The sequence below is a fragment of the Coenobita brevimanus genome, chromosome 84, assembly GCF_032717465.1.
Source record: "Coenobita brevimanus isolate Jiangsu-jjx chromosome 84, ASM3271746v2, whole genome shotgun sequence".
Taxonomy (NCBI): Eukaryota; Metazoa; Arthropoda; class Malacostraca; order Decapoda; family Coenobitidae; genus Coenobita; species Coenobita brevimanus.
In genome coordinates this window covers 2,299,861-2,319,542 of record NC_137037.1, presented here as the reverse complement: position 1 = coordinate 2,319,542, position 19,682 = coordinate 2,299,861, and the positions used below count along the sequence as shown (strand labels likewise).

Below are 19,682 nucleotides of genomic sequence, written 5' to 3'. Positions count from 1 at the left end.
TAAGCTTTCTCATCTACCACCCAAGGAAAGGCAGGAGTTTTCGGCATTACTGCAGGAGTACCCGCAAGTGTTCCGTGCCACTCCAGGAAGAACCACTGTGTTGATGCATGATGTCGATGTTGGAGACGCAAAGCCAATTAAATTGCCTCCTTACCGTGTGAACCCAGTGAAAGTTCCTCTCATCCAGAAGGAGCTTGGCTACCTGTTGGACCACAAGATGACTGAGCCCTGTCAGAGCGAGTGGAGTTCTCCTGTCACTCTGGTCCCTAAGCCAGGTGGGTCACAGCGGCTTTGCATCGACTACAGACGTGTTAATCAGATAACTAAAACAGACACTTACCCTCTCCCTCGTGTGGAAGATTGCATAGACAAGATCGGAAAGGCTAGGTACATAAGTAAGTTTGATTTGTTAAAGGGATACTGGCAAGTACCTATGACTGAACGTGCTAGGGAGATCTCATGTTTTGTAACACTAGGAAAGACTTTTGCATGTTCTGTAATGCCATGTACAGATTGTTTTAGAGTAATAAGAAATTTCCTTTGTAAATTTCTTTTTTCTTTGTGGGGAGGTGTTACATAGCCTATGATTTCATCATCCTTTGTGTAATTTTAACGCACAGTTGCTGCATGTTTGATCACGAGCGTGTTCTGCCTCAGTCCCCCCCTTCTACCGTTATAGTAGAGTAAGTCGTCATTTCTGTTGTTTCAGTGAGGGATTTTCAGCTCTCTGTCCCCATGGCTTCATTTGCGCGTCCCTCTTACAAGTTGTATCAGGCTCTGCTGGCCCCTATATAATGAGCTCAGTCTCTGCATCATTGCCACTTAGATCTGCTCCTCATTTTGTTCACATCTCTGTCCTCCCCTGTACAATTATTATTATTGTGAGTGCTCAAGAAATCTCCAAACATCTAGCAGCTGTGTGTAATTTGAGTATAACCGTTGTTGCATTTTGTTCTTGTACTGTATAGCATAAGTTTAATTTGTAGGCCTAGTGAAGTTTTTGTAATTTATGTAGGGTTCTTTGCAGTCATTTTTGATAATAGTTTGTATCTGTAATTATTTATCTGGCATTCACTGAGTATTATCTGGTATCTCATTTTATCAGGGCTGACTTAGATAAATTTATTCTTGCTAATTTCGTGTTAATAGAGGCTATTGCAGTTAACCATATATTTAACCTGTTTTTTGCCATTACATTATCCTTATGAGTTCTGAATGTTTTGTTGTTAGTTTGTGCATTAAACTTTGACTTGTAATTTTACCTAACTCTTTTGTTTTGAACCTGGAACTTTGCGGGACAGTGGTGACTCTTCGTGTTCTCACTTAAAGTGTACGTTATCTTTCTCTGTTCCTTAACAATATATATATATATATATATATATATATATATATATATATATATATATATATATATATATATATATATATAAAACAGCTTCAGGGGGAATCCCTGTAGGACAATAAAATCCGTGGTAATTTGGGCAGGAAATCCTGCCGGGCCAACTCCATTAGCTCATGATAGTGAAGTTTTCCAGACCGCTTTTAGCTTCCCTCAGTTTTGTAGTAATGGAGTTTATCGAGGCCACTTTGCTGGCTCATTGTGTTTATGGACAAGTCTGTTGCTGCCTCTTCTTTCTGGTGACACACACACACACACACACACACACACACACGACCTACAATGGTCTGTCCTGAAACACAGTATTATTAAGTATGTCGTCGTCTGTATTGGCCTTGTCAGCTTGTCTTCGGCAGGGGTGGCTATTCTGAAGCACCAGTAGGACGTCTGCTGAGGTACTTCTGTTATCAGTGCTGGGGTTGTCTCGTGTCCTGCAGTAAATATAATTGTATGTATCTGGTATGACTGACAAAGAAATATGCAAGAGTACGTGTATTTTTAGAATGTTTAGAATGATGTCATCTGTGTTCATTTGCAAGCTTCAAAGGATATTTAATTTTTGTAATGATACTGGGGATCACATCGGAGTAACCAGCAGTGTTTTGAATTCTGTTTTGTGTGTGTGTGAGTGTGTGTGTGTGTGTGTGTGTGTGTGTGTGTGTGTGTATAGTAAATCCGTGTGTACCACCAGGTCCACTTACGGAGGTGGTTGGTGTGGTGGGGCGACAGGTGCTGCTGCCTTGTGACTTCGATCCCCCTCTGTCCAACGACTCCACTCACCTGGTGCTGTTCTACCGTAGCGGCGCTGGCACTCCCATATACAGGTACGGCACCGGCATGTACCACAGTGGCGCTGGCTCACCCATATACAGATAAGGTAAAAACATTCATATACAGTACCCTTTTAATAGTTGTCATCCCATATCCTGGCTTTGTACAGTACTCCATGCACAGATAAAGTGTCCTACATACTGATACGGCTCTCCACGCACAGGCACAGTATCCGATATACAGGTACGGCATTTCATACACAGGTAAAGTATCTATCTATCTATCTATCTTTCTATTGCCAGACGCCATAATCCCTTAAGGGATGGCCATTTGACTTTGAGTTATTGGTTTTACTGGGAAGGGCACTAACCCTCCACCAAAGTATCCTACTGTATATTAGAGGACAAGATCCCATACAGAAGTAAAGTATCCTACATGCAGGTACGGCGCTCCCTGTGCAAGTAAAGTATCCCATGAAAGTAAAGTACTCTATTTACAGGTGTGGTACCCCTGTATACTTACGGTACCCAATCTACTGGTACTTTGATTCTGGTCTCCCACTATCTAATATCACTTTGTTGATACAGCCATATACTGTGCAAGTACAGTTGTTGATCCAATTAAATTTATATGTATGGCTGAATCGGTGCCGCCTTATACAGGTATGGTAGCTTTGGAACCCCCTGTATACAGGTATGGTGGTATTGGTATCCCCCTGTATAAAGGTATAGTGGCACTGGTACCCGTATACAGGTATGGTGGTATTGGTGCCCCTGTGTACAGCCATGTTGGCACCTCCCCCCAAAACAGGTACGGTGGCATCAAAACCACCGAATACGTGTACATGAATGGTTTGTTGATGTATACAAGTAAAATATTGTCCCTCACAGTATATGTAAAGTGGCATCATGTCCCGATGTATGGTACAGGTGCGGTGATATCAGTGCCTCATACTCATTAAAGCTCCATTGACGTTTACACCTACAAAAACAGCATCACACCGTGTTGTTGTGGACTGTCTCAAGTGCGTTGGTCTTCCTGTACACAGTCATGAACTTTACCAGGCTAGTTGAATGCCGATTACACTGTTTCTCAAGTTCCTTTGCAAACAACAAAATCCTGTCGTGGCTGTATGTGTATTTTTTAAAGTACTGGTGCACACACAAACACACACACACACTCAAGATCCCTTCATCCCCTGTACAGCATTGACGCCAGAAATGTTGGTCTGGAGGGCGGGAGCCACTGGGCTGAGGGCGGGCTGGGGGGCCGGGCCTACGTGCGGCTGGACAAGGGTCATCGCGGGCTGGTGTTGGAGGAACTCAAGCTGTCCGACCAAGGCCACTACCGATGCAGGGTTGACTTTGTTGAGTCACCCACCAAGAACACCAGGATACGACTGACAGTCATCGGTGAGTCACTGTATCACAGGGCTGGGCTGGGAGTCACTGAACTGGAATCCCCGAGTCAGTAACAAGGTTGGGGTCCCAGAAGGCAGGTATTTACAAACGATTTTCTTTGTCTTTAATATATCCATGAATAACGAAACTGAAACAAACTAATTAGATAGCTGAGAAAGGTTTATGTTAATGGATTGCTTAAGAGTCATTAACGCAGATAAACAGTACGTGTTTTAGAACTGGAGAGGGGAGGCAATGCAGCCCCACCTCACCTCCTCCACTGAGCAATGCCTCCACTTGGTACAGTAGAGGACCAAGATTCTGAACATTTATCTTTGTCATATTATTTTGTGAAGATAAGATTTTAAAATGATGATAAGGTATTGAAGAGGCTATTTTGATTAAGTAGATTTTGGTATTTACTACAACAAAATTCAGATTCACAACAGAAGGGAAAAATGTCTTAATGCAAAACAAGGTAAGGCGGTGACGAACGCTCGGTAGTCTTCCGTTATAGCTTATTTTTTTTGACTACTTTTAATGTAAACTTCCTTTCAGTTCTTCCTGAATTTGTTTCCAATATTCTCCCCTTTTGTTTCAGTGTCACCACAATTTTACCTTTCTCTCTTCCATCTATCAATCGTATTCGCCACAAGAGAGCTGGGAGTTTCATCATTTCATTCGTCTTTCATCTTAGCTTTACTTATTTTTACGTCCATCGGTTCTTCAGTGTCTTCATCGTCTTCCCAAGTTTCTTTTCATTTCTTATATACTACGTGTTCTGTGCCATTTCGCCTCTTTTATTCCCATACACGTTTCTTCACCAAGCTCACCATTCAGCTTCCTATCTCAGCATCTTTCTTCTCGTTCCTACGCTTCATCTCTCTGCCTCCCTTCAGCACTTGCATGCCTTTTCACACCCTGTATTTTTCACACTCAGTATGCGTTGTATCTCTCCATCTAGCTTGCCTACCCGCATCATTTGTCTTCCATCTTCAACCTCATGTCTGTCCATCCATCCACGCTATTGGGCTGCCTATGTTATTTTTCGGCTTTTCACATCCACTCTCTGTCTGTATGTCTATCTTTAGCCAGACGCCTTAATCCCTGAAGAGGTTGCTACAGACTAACAACCCTCACGTCAGCCTGTCAGCCTACATAAAACTGCCTTCTCTTCATCTCACAACTCTATCACTCTCTCCATCACACCCTCCCATCTCATCATAGGTCTCCCCCTTCCTTTCTCCCCGTCCACCTCACCTGCGTAAACTCTCCTAGTCAATAATTCTTCATTTTCTCCGGATAGCCTCCTCAATATCCACTGTATCACTCCGTCTGGTTTGTTTCCCAGCCCGTCACCTGTCTTCCGTCATAACACCTGTCTGGTCATCATCACCCACACCCACTCTACATTCCAACCCATCCTTCCTTCCCATCACTCACTCAAGCCGATCATCTGCTCTCCACTCACCGCCTTACACCCCACCTCGCCACACACACACACACACACACACACACACACACACACACACACACACACACACACACACACACACACACACACCTCGCTACACATCCTAAAACGCCTTACCTCTTGTGCCTTATCGATTGCTTCACGTCCTGCAACATTGTCCTTTGCACCAACACTTCCTTCTATGCCACGCTCTCTGTCTGTCTATCTATCTGTTGCCAGACGCCTTAATCCCGTAAGGGGTGGCCACAAACAAATCGCCTCCATGTCGTCCTGTCCCCCTCCATTTCACTGCCCTGCTCCCACTCCCACTCCCACTCTCTCATATACCTCTCCACTTCATCCCTCCATCTCATCCTTGGCCACCCCCTCCCTCTCCCCCTCTCCACCTCAGTCACATACACTCTCCTCGTCAGTCTGTCACATCTGCGTTATATCTTACCCTTCCTCGCTGGCTTCTCCTCCACTACTTCCTCACTTAGCTTATAAAACACCCCTGCTTTATAATATTCACCCTATCTCATTTCTAACACGACATTTATCTTCTCGCTCGCTTCGCTCTTTGCCACACCTCTTGCTTAACATTTCACCCTGCCACAGTGCTTCATCTTATCCCTGGCCGTTCCCCATCTGACCTGTACCTGCCTCACCCACCACTGTTTCTGTCACCTGCCTCACCCACCACTGTATTTGTCACCTGCCTCACCCACCACTGTCTCTGTCACCTGCCTCACCCACCACTGTCTCTGTCACCTGCCTCACCCACCTCTGTATTTGTCACCTGCCTCACCCACCACTGTATTTGTCACCTGCCTCACCCACCACTGTATTTGTCACCTGCCTCACCCACCACTGTCTCTGACACCTGCCGCACCCATCACTGTATATGTCACCTGCCTCACCCACCACTGTATTTGTCACCTGCCTCACCCACCACTGTATTTGTCACCTGCCTCACCCACCACTGTATTTGTCACCTGCCTCACCCACCACTGTGTCGCCTGCCTCACCCACCACTGTATTTGTCACCTGCCCCACCCACCACTGTATTTGTCACCTGCCCCACCCACCACTGTATTTGTCACCTGCCTCACCTACCTCTACCTCTGCCTCACCATTCACCTTGCTTCACTGCTCATGCCTCACCATGGTCTGCCTTACTACCTGTGTTTTGATGCGGCATACCCTGCCTAACTAACATCTTTCTCACCTTGCCTAACCCTGTTACCTCCCCCTGCCTCGCCCACTGCCTCACCTCTCTTTTCCATGGTCTTCCCTCTGCCTCATCCCTTTCTTACCCCTGCCTTACCCTCTGTTTCACCCTCTGCCGCACCCCCTTCTTCACCCCTGCCTCTCCCTGCCTCACCCTCTATTTCATCCTCTGCCTCACCCTGCCTTAATCTCTACTTACTCCTACCTCACCACTTGCCTTCCCCAGTACCTTACCAACCCCTTCCTTATCCCTCCCCTGCCATGCCTAGCCCCTGCCTCCCCCCTCCCTCCCCCACCTCACCACATTATCAACCCCTGCTTCACCCCTGCTTCACCCTTTCCTCACCCCTGCCTCACCCCTGTCTCACCCCTGCCTCACCCCTGCTTCACCCCTGCCTCACCCCTGCCTCACCCCTGCCTCACCCCTGCCTCACCCCTGCTTCACCCCTGCCTCACCCCTGCTTCACCCCTGCCTCACCCCTGCCTCACCCCTGCCTCACCCCTGCCTCACCCCTGCTTCACCCCTGCCTCACCCTTGCCTCACCCCTGCTTCACCCCTGCCTCACCCCTGCCTCACCCCTGCCTCACCCCTGCTTCACCCCTGTCTCACCCCTGCCTCACCCCTGCTCACCCCTGCCTCACTCCCCCCTCCCTAACCCTGTCTTTAGTGTTGGCGTCTGCATTTGGACCTTGTTATTTTTTGTTTGTTTGTTTGTTTTACTGTGCATGGTTATATTCTGTGGATGTATTTTCGTGGTCAAGAAATATCTATCTAGCTATCTAACCTATCTGTCTATTTATCTATCTATCTATCTATCTAGCTAGCTAATCTATCAGTCTATCTATCTATCTATCTATCTACCTATCTATCTAATCTATCTGTCTTTATCTATCTATCCATCTATCTACCTATCTATCTATCTATCTATCTAATCTATCTGTCTATTTATCTATCTATCTATCTATCTAATCTATCTGTCTATTTATCTACCTATCTATCCGTCTATCTATCTATCTAATCTATCTATCTATCTATCTATCCTTCTAATCTATCTATCTATCTATCTATCTAATCTATCTGTCTTTATCTATCTATCCATCTATCTGTCTATCTATCTATCTATCTAATCTATCTGTCTATTTATCTACCTATCTATCCATCTATCTATCTATCTGTCTATTTATCTACCTATCTATCTATCCATCCATCTATCTATCTATCTATCTACCTGTCTATCTATCTATCTTTCTCAGAGCCGCCCCGGAGACTGACCGTAACCAGCGACTACTCCCCGGAATCAAGAATAGGGAGTGTAGCGGGTCCATTCCCTGAGGGTGCTGAGGTCACGTTGTCCTGCCAGGTGCTTGGAGGTGAGTGTTGTCAGGTCATGAGAGGTGAGTGTTGTCAGGTCATGAGAGGTCAGTGTTGTCAGGTCATCAGAGGTCAGTGTTGCCAGTTCATGAGAGGTCACACTGTCCTGTCATGTGCTCAGAGGTCAGTGTTGTCAGGTCATCAGAGGTCACACTGTCCTGTCATGTGCTCAGAGGTCAGTGTTGTCAGGTCATCAGAGGTCAGTGTTGTCAGGTCATCAGGGGTCATACTGTCCTGTCATGTGCTCAAAGGTCAGTGTTGTCAGGTCATCAGAGGTCAGTGTTGTCAGGTGCTCAAAGGTCAGTGTTGTCAGGTCATCTGAGGTCAGTGTCATCAGGTAGTCAGAGGTCATACTGTCCTGTCATGTGCTCAAAGGTCAGTGTTGTCAGGTCATCAGAGGTCACACTTCTGCCAGGTGCTTGGTCAGTGTTGTCAGGTCATCCTAGGTCAGCGACGATAGCACTTAACGGTATCAGTATCAGACGCAAAATACGGTATCAGAGGCAAAATACGGTATCAGACACAAAATACGGTATCAGACGCAAAATACGGTATCAGACACAAAATACGGTATCAGACACAAAATACGGTATCAGACGCAAAATACGGTATCAAACACAAAATACGGTATCAGACACAAAATACGGTATCAGACACAAAATACGGTATCAAACACAAAATACGGTATCAAACACAAAATACGGTATCAGACACAAAATACGGTATCAAACACAAAATACGGTATCAAACACAAAATACGGTATCAGACACAAAATACGGTATCAAACAAAATACGGTATCAGACACAAAATACGGTATCAAACACAAAATACGGTATCAGACACAAAATACGGTATCAAACAAAATACGGTATCAGACACAAAATACGGTATCAAACACAAAATACGGTATCAAACACAAAATACGGTATCAAACAAAATACGGTATCAGACACAAAATACGGTATCAAACACAAAATACGGTATCAAACACAAAATACGGTATCAAACAAAATACGGTATCAGACACAAAATACGGTATCAAACAAAATGACAAAAAATAAAATGTGAAAAAAAAAAAATAATAATAATATGAAGCAGCAGACGATGGAGCGAGGATCAGGCTGTGAGTTTTTTTTTTTTAATGCAAGAAAGAAGGAACCAAAGGCTGACAGGTGGTGGAATTCCTTTGTCAATGTAATGGTAGATAGAAATGTCTGAATTTTTTTATGTTCCCTCCTCTACACTGATTTGTATTCTTGTAATTAACACCCTGCTTGCTCTACACACACACACACACACACACACACACACACACACACACACACACATGGAAATGCTTTACACACAAGTAGATTATTCCATTCGCTTTCTCGTCTGTGTGTGTGTGTGTGTGTGTGTGTGTGTGTGTGTGTCTGTCTGTCTGTCTGTCTCTCTCTCTCTCTCTCTCTCTCTCTCTCTCTCACACACACACACACACACACACACACACACACACACACACACACACACACACACACACACACACACACACACACACACACACACACACACACACTCAGAAAGGCAGTTAAGCTGATTTTACCTCCAGTGTGTCTCCCTCTCTCTCTCTCTCTCTCTCTCTCTCTCTCTCTCTCTCTCTCTCTCTCTCGCACACACACACACACACACACACACACACACACACACACACACACATACACACACACACACACACACACACACACACACACACACACACACACACTCAGAAAGGCAGTTAAGCTGATTTTACCTCCAGTGTGTGTCTCTCTCTCTCTCTCTCTCTCTCTCTCTCTCTCTCACACACACACACACACACACACACACACACACACACACACACACTCAGAAAGGCAGTTAAGCTGATTTTACCTCCAGTGTGTGTGCGTGTCTCTCTCTCTCTCTCTCTCTCACACACACACACACACACACACACACACACACACACACACACACACACGTGCCGGACTACAGAGAATTTTACGGCCGTCCCTTCCTTGCTCTCACACTCTTTCTTTGCTCTCTCTCTCTCTCTCTCTCTCTCTCTCTCTCTCTCTCGCTTCGTTGACTTTCACTTTTGTCTCATACTCATTTTTCTTTCTTCGCTCACTTTGCTAACTCTCTCTCTCTCTCTCTCTCTCTCTCTCTCTCTCTCTCTCTCCCCTTCATTCACTGTGCTCACTCTCACTCTGCTTTCTGTCATTCTCTCTCTCTCTCTCTCTCTCTCTCTCTCTCTCTCTCTCTCTCTCTCCCCTTCATTCACTGTGCTCACTCTCACTCTGCTTTCTGTCATTCTCTCTCTCTCTCTCTCTCTCTCTCTCTCTCTCTCTCTCTCTCTCTCTCTCTCTCTCTCTCTCTCTCTCTCTTCTCTCTCTCTCTCTCTCTCTCTCTCTCTCTCTCTCTCTCTCTCTCTCTCTCTCTCTCTCTCTCTCTCTCTCTCTCTCTCTCTCAGGTACAGTCGCAGTTAATAATCCCTTTACACACCTCGGGTTCTTGTCTAATGGCGAGGGATTTTCAGCCTACCACCTCATTTACATATATATAATTAACTAAATGAGAGGACAGTCATTTAATTATATCGTTATTTGGCTATGTGGAGAGGATGGAGAGTGAAAGACTGACGAGAAGAGTATGTGAGTGAGGTGGAGGGGGGAGAGGGAGGGAGAGACCAAGGATGAGATGGAGGGATGGAGTGGAGAGGTATATGAGAGAGGGGGGTGTGAGCTGGGAGCAGGGCAGTGAAATGGCGGGAGACAGGGCGACATGGAGGCGATTTGTTTGTGGCCACCCCTTACGGGATTAAGGCGTCTGGCAATAGATAGATAGATTTATTCATTCAGGCCTCCCCCTCTCTCTCTCCCCCTCCACCGCACTCACTCACACTCCCCTCGTCAGTCTCTCGCACTCCTAGGTTGCTTCCCGTACTATTCAAAACTACTCTATACTCATTTCATATTAACTTGGCCTAAAATTGTCATCTATCCATCTTGAAGGCTGGGTTGTAACAATATATGAAGAATAGAATATGGTGCTAGTCACGAAGAAGTGCTATGGAAAGGATGTCGAGCCGTAACATTGTCTCTTTCTGCCACTGAGCTACGTGAAATAAGCTGCAAAAGGACGAAAATCTGGGCCAAGTTAGAGTAATATCAGTATAGACTTATTTCTCTATTAATATTTTTTTATATGCGAGGAAGAAGGAACCAAAGGCTGAGCCCGCAAAACGTTCCTTCCCCCCCCAAAAAAAAAAAAACTATATACTCTTATAATACATTCCAAACAGTTCTTTCTCAAAATGATAACCAAAATTCACCCCCCCCCCCTCCAGAACAAAATCCTGGCTATGCCCCTGGTTCTGAAACAGTTCCCACACGCCCAATTTAACTGTGCAATCATATATTAATTTCATTTGGACTGGGCGACATGGAGGTGATTTGTTTGTGGCCACCCCTTATGGGATTAGGCGTCTGGCTATAGATAGATGGACCTTTTCCTTAGTTCTACCTCACCATTTGATTTAATTTCCATGTTTTCGATTTATTTCTTAATCTAATCGAGAAAATGCTAGACTGATGCGAGATCATCAGGGCCGTCATAGGAATCTTCGCTAAATTCTGTGGGAGTGAAGCACCAAGCGTCCGAAAGACATTAGTGAAGGACAGATGGACAGGGCCGCTACTAGAGATCCCCACGCGTTTAAAAAGATAATACTAAGGGGTTTGACTTCCCCCACAGGGTGATGGGGCAACGCCAACGCGGGTACTGTGGGTTGACTGTATAATCATCGCTGTCTGTCTGTCTGGTCACTGATAATGAAGCTTTTCTTGAATTGATCGACGTTAGCGGTAATTTCACTGCACTGGCCGTAGTGGACGAGGGTTGGATCTGAAAGTTTCCATCGCCACCGCTGCTCTCCTCCTCCTCCTCTTTCACGTGTTTTTCCCTCTCCATTCTTTCCATGTTACCTTCAGATTTCCCAGCAGTCATCGCCATCTCACATTCTTCTCCCCTCCTCATCCTTTCCATGTTTCAGGCAGTAGATTTGTGAGTTTCCATCGCCATCGCTGTTCTTCCTCCTCCTCTCTCATTCTATTCCCTCTTCATTCTTTCCATGTATCGGTCGGTAGATTTGCCAGTTCCCATCGCCATCACTCTTCCTTTTTTCCCTTCACGCACTCTTTCCCTCCTCCTTCTTTCCATGTGTTAGTCAGTAGATCTGTGAATTTCCATCGCAATCACTGTTCCATTTCCCCCAGATTCTCGTCCTCCTGGCAGCTTATTTCACGTAGCTCAGTGGCAGAAAAAGACAACACTATGGCTCTATATCCTTCCCATACTACTTCTTCGTGACTAGCATCATATTCTAGCGTTAAATCTATTGTTATAACTCAGCGGCGGAAAAAGACAATACCACGGCGCTACATCCCTCCCATACCACTTCTTCGTGACTAGCATCATATTCCAGAGTTAAATCTATTGTTATAACTCAGTTGCGGAAAAAGACAACACCACGGCGCTACATCCCTCCCATGCCACTTCTTCGTGACTAGCATCATATTCCAGCGTTAAATCTATTGTTATAACTCAGCATTCAAGGTGGATAGATGGCAATTCTGGCCTTTGGTTCCTTCTTCTTTGTATTTAAAAAAATCTAGGCTATCTGTCTATCTATTACCAGACGCCTTAATCCCGTAAGGGGCAGCCACAAACAAATCCCCTCCATGTCGACCTCTCCCTAGCCATTTCATTGCCCTGCTCCCAACTCACACCCCCCTCTCTCAAATAACTTTCCACTTCATCTCTCCATCTCATCCTCGGCCTCCTCCTCCTCTACCCCCCTCCACCTCACTCACATACACACTCCTCGTCAGTCTCTCACACTCCATCTAGGCTGAGTTAGGGTAAAATAAAGAGTCTAGTAAAGGAGTTAAGGGAAAGCCTCATGTAAGTGATGGATAAACTTTGTCTTGTTACCGCCTGTCTGATGTAACTTTTTCTTTCTTTCCTCTCCTCCAAACCCGCGCCAAGCTTGTTTTGATTTGTTTTGATTCGTTTGTTTTGATTCGATTGTTTTGATTCAGGTTTGTTTTGATTCATTTGTTTGGATTAAGGTTTGTTTTGATTCGTTTGTTTTTAATCTTTCGTTTCGATTCGTTTGTTTTGATTCGATTGTTTTGATTCAGGTTTGTTTTGATTCGATTGTTTTGATTACTTTGTTTTGATTCAGATTTGATTCGTTTGTTTTGATTCGTTTGTTTTGATTCATGTTTGTTTTGATTCGATTGTTTTGATTCGATTGTTTTGATTAAGGTTTGTTTTGATTCACGTTTGTTTTGATTCGTTTGTTTTGATTCATGTTTGTTTTGATTCATGTTTGTTTTGATTCGTTTGTTTTGATTCGATTGTTTTGATTTGTTTGTTTGGATTTGTTGGTTTTGATTCACGTTTGTTTTGATTTGTTTTGATTCGGTTGTTTTGATTCAGGTTTGTTTTGACTCGTTTGTTTTGATTTAGGTTTGTTTTGATTTAGGTTTGTTTTGATTCAGGCTTGTTTGATTAGATTGTTTGGTTTGTTTGGATTCATTATTGTTTTTATTATACTATGTCCCTACGTACACCTCTTCTTCTTTGGCTTCTCCCAGTGCTTATTTTAAAGGCTTTTATTTTTAGTTCTCTCTCTCTCTCTCTCTCTCTCTCTCTCTCTCTCTCTCTCTCTCTCTCTCTCACACACACACACACACACACACACACACACACACACACACACTCTCTCTCTCTCTCTCTCTCTCTCTCTCTCTCTCTCTCTCTCTCTCTCTCTCTCTCTCACACACACACACACACACACACACACACACACACACACACACACACAACAAATACACAAGTACACACACTTTCTCTCTCTCTCTCTCTCACACACACACACACACACACACACACACAAATGCACTAATACACACTCTCTCTCTCTCTCTCTCTCTCTCTCTCTCTCTCTTACACACACACACACACACACACAATGGCTGGCTCTCTCCTGCCCCGCCTCTGCTATCAAAAATAAAGCACATAAGAGGCAGCAATAAAGCCAGAAATAAAGACTAACAGGATAACAAAGCACTAAGACGGTACCCAATTAGGTGAGCGATTGCCGGAGATAATTGCCAGCTCAGCGATTTATTTCCACTCCTTCATTGTCGCTGGTAATTGTTATTTATCACTATTATTATTAACAAAGAGGGGGAGATGCAGGGGGAGACCGAGGATGAGATGGAGGGATGGGGATGTGAGTTGGAGGCAGGGCAACGAAATGGCAGAGGACAGGGCGACGTGGAGGTGATTTGGTTGTGGCCGCCTCTGATGGGATTAAGACGTCTGGCAATATAGATAGATAGATAGATAGATAGATAGAGAGAGAGAGAGAGAGAGAGAGAGAGAGAGAGAGAGAGAACAGACGGAACTTTGGGCTCCTATGACTCACTTACTTGAATACATGTGGTTGCTACTATAATCCATTCACTTTAAGCTGGCCCAGATTTTCGTCCCTTTGCACCTTATTTCACGTAGTTCAGTGTCAGAAAAAGGCAGTACTACGGCTCTACATCCTTTCCATGGAACTTCTTCGTGACTAGCACCATGTTCTAGCGTTTACCTCTTGCTACATTTCAGCATTCAAGAAGAAGAGATGGCAAATTTGGGCCAAGTTAAAGTGAAGAGGGTATGTAAAACAATAAGACATGAATAATCCCACTAATATTTACATGTCAAAACTCCGCATTATACTACACTTGTTTAATATTAATTTGGCCCAGATTTTCGTCCTTTTGCAGCTTATTTCACGTAACTCAGTGGCAGAAAAAGATAATACGGCTCGACATCCTTGGCATAGCGCTTCTTCGTGACTAGCATCATAGTCTCGTGTTAATCTATTGTTACAACCCAGGATTCATGATAGTTTCATTACAGATTTCTCAGCAGCCTATCTTTCTTTTATTTTTGACTTTTCTTTTTTTTCATTCTGACCTCACAGTACATACTATTTACATGGAAATATACAAACATCCATGCATATGCCTATTTCTATCTATCTGCCTATTGCCAGATGCCTTAATCCCGTAAGGGGTGGCCACAAACAAATCGCCTCCATGTCGCCCTGTCTCCCACCATTTCACTGCCCTGCTCCCAGCTCACACCCCACTCTCTCTATACCTCTCCACTCCATCCCTCCATCTCATCCTTGACCTCCCCCTCCCTCTCCCCCTCTCCACCTCACTCACATACACTCTCCTCGTCAGTCTCTCACTCTCCATCCTCTCGCTGATTTCTGAGTTTAGTAAATATCTGTCACCCATCTCAGTATTTCCATAGCTGTAATTCACTCCTATGTTAAAGCTGTCGTGTTTATATATGGAGTCATTCTCAGGGCAGTGTATCTTGATTTTTCCTTACGTTAAGACCTTTGACTAGATAATCAGCGTATTTTGCAGTCGTATTCCACTTATCTCAGTAGAAGTGTTAATAAATGTTCACGCGATTTTATTTAAGTCTTGCAGTGGACACTAGATTTACTCTCTCTCTCTCTCTCTCTCTCTCTCTCTCTCTCTCTCTCTCTCTCTCTCTCTCTCTCTCTCTCTCTCTCTCTCTCTTTCTCCCTTCTTACGTACGCGCAGGTGAGCCGCATCCCCAGGTGAGCTGGTGGCACGAGGGGTCACTGTTGGACGACGTGAGCGAGGTGCAGACGGGGCAGGTGACTCGCAACGCACTCTCCCTCCCGCCCCTCACCCGCGCTGACCTCAACAACACACTCACCTGCCAGGCCTCCAACTCCAACCTTACCATCCCCCTCTCCCAAACTGTTACCATAGACATGATCTGTGAGTATGGAGACATGATATTACAGTCTGTGCATATATAAACATGATATATGAGCACCTAGATATGATGAGTGAGTATAATGACATGATAGCACACAGGAATGATAAGTAAGCACATACCTCTCTATACCCATCATTATAGGCTATGGTTCGTATTCTCTTTCGTTTAGTAATCTCTCAAGTACCTCTTCCTTAGCGATTTAGTTTTGGACACAGGTGGTTAATATAATTTTGTACGTCATTTGTGAAGCGTATGGTGACATTAGCATGATTAAAGTACCACAGAGGAGGATAGCAAAGTGTAATAAGCAAAATAAATCGCTTAGGAAGAGGGGTTAGGGTGCTTCCTTACCTGAGACACATGAAGTAAGTGCACACCATACATCTCATCACCACCCTCACCATGAACAAGATAAACCATAACCACCATCCCACTATCACCATATTTTTAATCAAAGGTCTAACCCTCCCATTCATCAGAGTTATACTGCATGGTTTGGTGTGATTTAGATATAACCGTAGTGTAGCTGTGGTTATCTAGGAGGCAAAGTTACCTGGATTCAAGATATCTGGGTGACAGTTAATAGGTTGGAGAGGATGGAGAGTGAGAGACTGACGAGAAGAGTGTATGTGAGTGAGGTGGAGGGAGAGAGAGGGAGGGGGAGGCCAAGGATGAGATGGAGGGATGGAGTGGAGTGGTATATAAGAAGGGGAGGGGGGGTGAATTGGAAGCAGGGTAGTGAAATGGCGGGTGACAGGGAGACGTGGAAGCGATTTGTTTGTGGCCACCCAGTATGAGATTAAGGCGTCTGGCAATAGTGGTAGTGGTATGAAGGTATCCAGATGGAGGAATTAATACTACAAGAAGGGTACGCAGTTCGTCTCATTTGACTAAACAGTGACAGGTAATGTAGCGTCTTTTCCTCCGGTCGTATTGCCCCTGCTTTGTGTGTCTGGGTTGCCTCTTTCTGTGCGGCTTGTCACAGTGGGGTAGGGGGGTGTGAGGGGTAGAGAGAGAGGAGAGAAAGGGGCAGGGGTGTTGAGTAATTGGGAGGGGAAGATGGACAGAGGAGGGAGTGTGCGATGCCGAGAGGTGTGTGTCTGTTCAAACGCCTTTATTTAGGGCACGATGTGTGAGTTACCATATGTTAGGTATTGTTCTATTTTATCTTAACATAGGACGAATTAATTTGCCTTTTAATGTGGAGTAAACATTTGAAAACCTACAAGATGGAGGCTTTGAAGATGTGTTGGGTTACTGAGAGGGATATTACACACACACACACACACACACACACACACACACACACACACACACACACATACATAAGCTGGTGGGATGTAAGTGGGCACAGAACTGCGCTTCCTGAGTTACGCATTATAGGTACATTAGCAATTTTAGCCGTGTACATTATAAAATCAGGAAAAGATATAATGATACTATGATGGTGGTGTGTAATAATGATGTAAATAACCATGAAGAATAGACACAAATTGGGATAATGAAAAGTAATTATTAAACGATGATATTATTTCTCTGTTTGCCATACTGTACCTGTATTAAAATCTCAGGTAATCTCTTGTTATTATGTTCATTACTTTCTGGGGGCTAGGTTTAGTTTATTCAGTTCTTGTTATTGATGTTCTGTTCTTCCATAGTTACACATAACTTGTTTTTAATGCTGTTCCTAGCTTTGCATCTCCCCAAAGTCCTCACCTTCAGTGTATGTGTATATTTATCTGTATTCCTTCCTCCCTGAGTGTGACTGCTGTAGGTCTGTCTGTTCCTGCCGCTGTAGATAGTTAATTAGGTCATTGTTACGTCACACTACTAGCCATTTAGGTCTGTACTGCATCCTACAAACTAAGGCATCCAGTAACGTCAATGTAACATCATGCTAACTACTGGTGTGCCTCTCCCCATTCCTCCCCCGCCCTAGACGCCCCTACGTGGGTGGAGGTGGAGCGGGATGTGGGGGGTTCGCTACGAGTGCAGGAGGGAGTGGCGAGGGTGGTGAGCTGCGAGGCGAGGGGGGCGAGGCCTCCTGCCCGCATACAGTGGCTGCTGGACGGGAAACCACTCACACAACACACGCAGGTCAGTGCAGCCTCAACCAGTAAGTTCAATGCATTCAGTGACTTTGAACGTGGTAGAAAGAGTATAATCCTGTATGATCTTAATTATAGTCTACCCTACAGTTCTGGTTGTCTATGTATAACGTGACTGACTAAAACATATCAACAAAAAATGCCGTTGGAATAATCAGGACAAGTGTGAGGTGCAGTGGTTGTGTCAATATATATATCAAAGCAATCAGGGCACGGCAATCAGGGCAGGCACGTGTGAGGCATTAAGCAGGGAGGGGGAATAGAGCACAATAACGAGGCGCTCAGCAGGTGTGAAGGCGAGAGGCTGAAGAGAAGAAGGATGTTAAAGAGAATTAATCAGAGGCAGAGGTAAAATAAATCAGTGTAATATTAATGTATGATCGATATGATGATGCAGTTAAGGGGAAGAGGAAAAGATCATGGAATATTTCACCTCTACTTCTCATTATCCTCTGCTGTGTAATATTCCTCAGCTTACATAGACTAGATTAATTAGGCTTCTTAACACCGCTACCTAAGCGCTTTATTTTGCTTATCACACTTTGCTCTCCTCTTCTGCGTTACTTAAATCATTGTATCATCAAATAGCTCATAAATAACTCGCAACATTATGGTAGCCGGCCGTATCCAAAATAAATCGCTAAGGAAGAGGTGTTAAGGAGGCTCTTAAAACGACGAGAAGAGGGATTTTGGTATATTTTTCTGCTCATAGAAGAGAGTGTATGTGAGTGAGGTGGAGGCGGGGAGAGGGAGGAGTAGCCCAAGGATGAGATGGAGGGATGGAGTGGAGAGATATATGAGAGAGGGGGGTATGAGCTGGGAGCAGGCAATGAAATGGTGGGGGACAGGGCGACATGGAGGCGATTTGTTTGTGGCCACCCCGTACGGGATTAAGGCGTCTGGAAATAGATAGATAGAAGAAGGAACCCAAGGACTGAAGCCCGCTAGATTATTCCCTCCAATAAAAATGATGATAATAATAATAATAATAATAATAATAATAAGACACATTGCAGAGTTAGGGCAGTTTTTAGAGCCTGCTACATCACACACTACACACTAAACACCACTACATCACACACTACACACTAAACACCACTACATCACACACTACACACTAAACACCACTACATCACACACTACACACTAAACACCACTACATCGCACACTACACACTAAACACCACTACATCACACACTACACACTAAACACCACTACATCACACACTAAACACCACTACATCACACACTAAACACCACTACATCACACACTACACACTAAACACCACTACATCACACACTACACACTAAACACCACTACATCACACACTACACACTAAACACCACTACATCACACACTACACACTAAACACCACTACATCACACACTAAACACCACTACATCACACACTAAACACCACTACATCACACACTACACACTAAACACCACTACATCACACACTACACACTAAACACCACTACATCACACACTACACACTAAACACCACTACATCACACACTACACACTAAACACCACTACATCACACACTACACACTAAACACCACTACATCACACACTACACACTAAACACCACTACATCACACACTAAACACCACTACATCACACACTACACACTAAACACCACTACATCACAAACTAAACACCACTACATCACACACTAAACACCACTACATCACACACTATACACTAAACACCACTACATCACACACTAAACACCACTACATCACACACTACACACTAAACACCACTACATCACACACTACACACTAAACACCACTACATCACACACTACACACTAAACACCACTACATCACACACTACAAACTAAACACCACTACATCACACACTAAACACCACTACATCACACACTACACACTAAACACCACTACATCACACACTACACACTAAACACCACTACATCACACACTACACACTAAACACCACTACATCACACACTACACACTAAACACCACTACATCACACACTACACACTAAACACCACTACATCACACACTAAACACCACTACATCACACACT

General features: G+C 44.4%; 1 protein-coding gene across 1 annotated transcript in view; it reads left to right on the top strand.

The window, feature by feature from the left end:
• The window catches only part of LOC145410015 (neural cell adhesion molecule 2-like), a 114,250-nt gene that overhangs the window by 51,292 nt on the left and 43,276 nt on the right, over positions 1–19,682 (top strand). Inside the window, exons 2-6 of the mRNA XM_080280236.1 lie at positions 2,091–2,223; positions 3,377–3,582; positions 7,508–7,624; positions 15,313–15,516; positions 17,457–17,614. Of these exons, the coding sequence (XP_080136362.1) occupies positions 2,091–2,223; positions 3,377–3,582; positions 7,508–7,624; positions 15,313–15,516; positions 17,457–17,614 (818 nt within the window). The remainder of the gene's footprint in view (positions 1–2,090; positions 2,224–3,376; positions 3,583–7,507; positions 7,625–15,312; positions 15,517–17,456; positions 17,615–19,682) is intronic.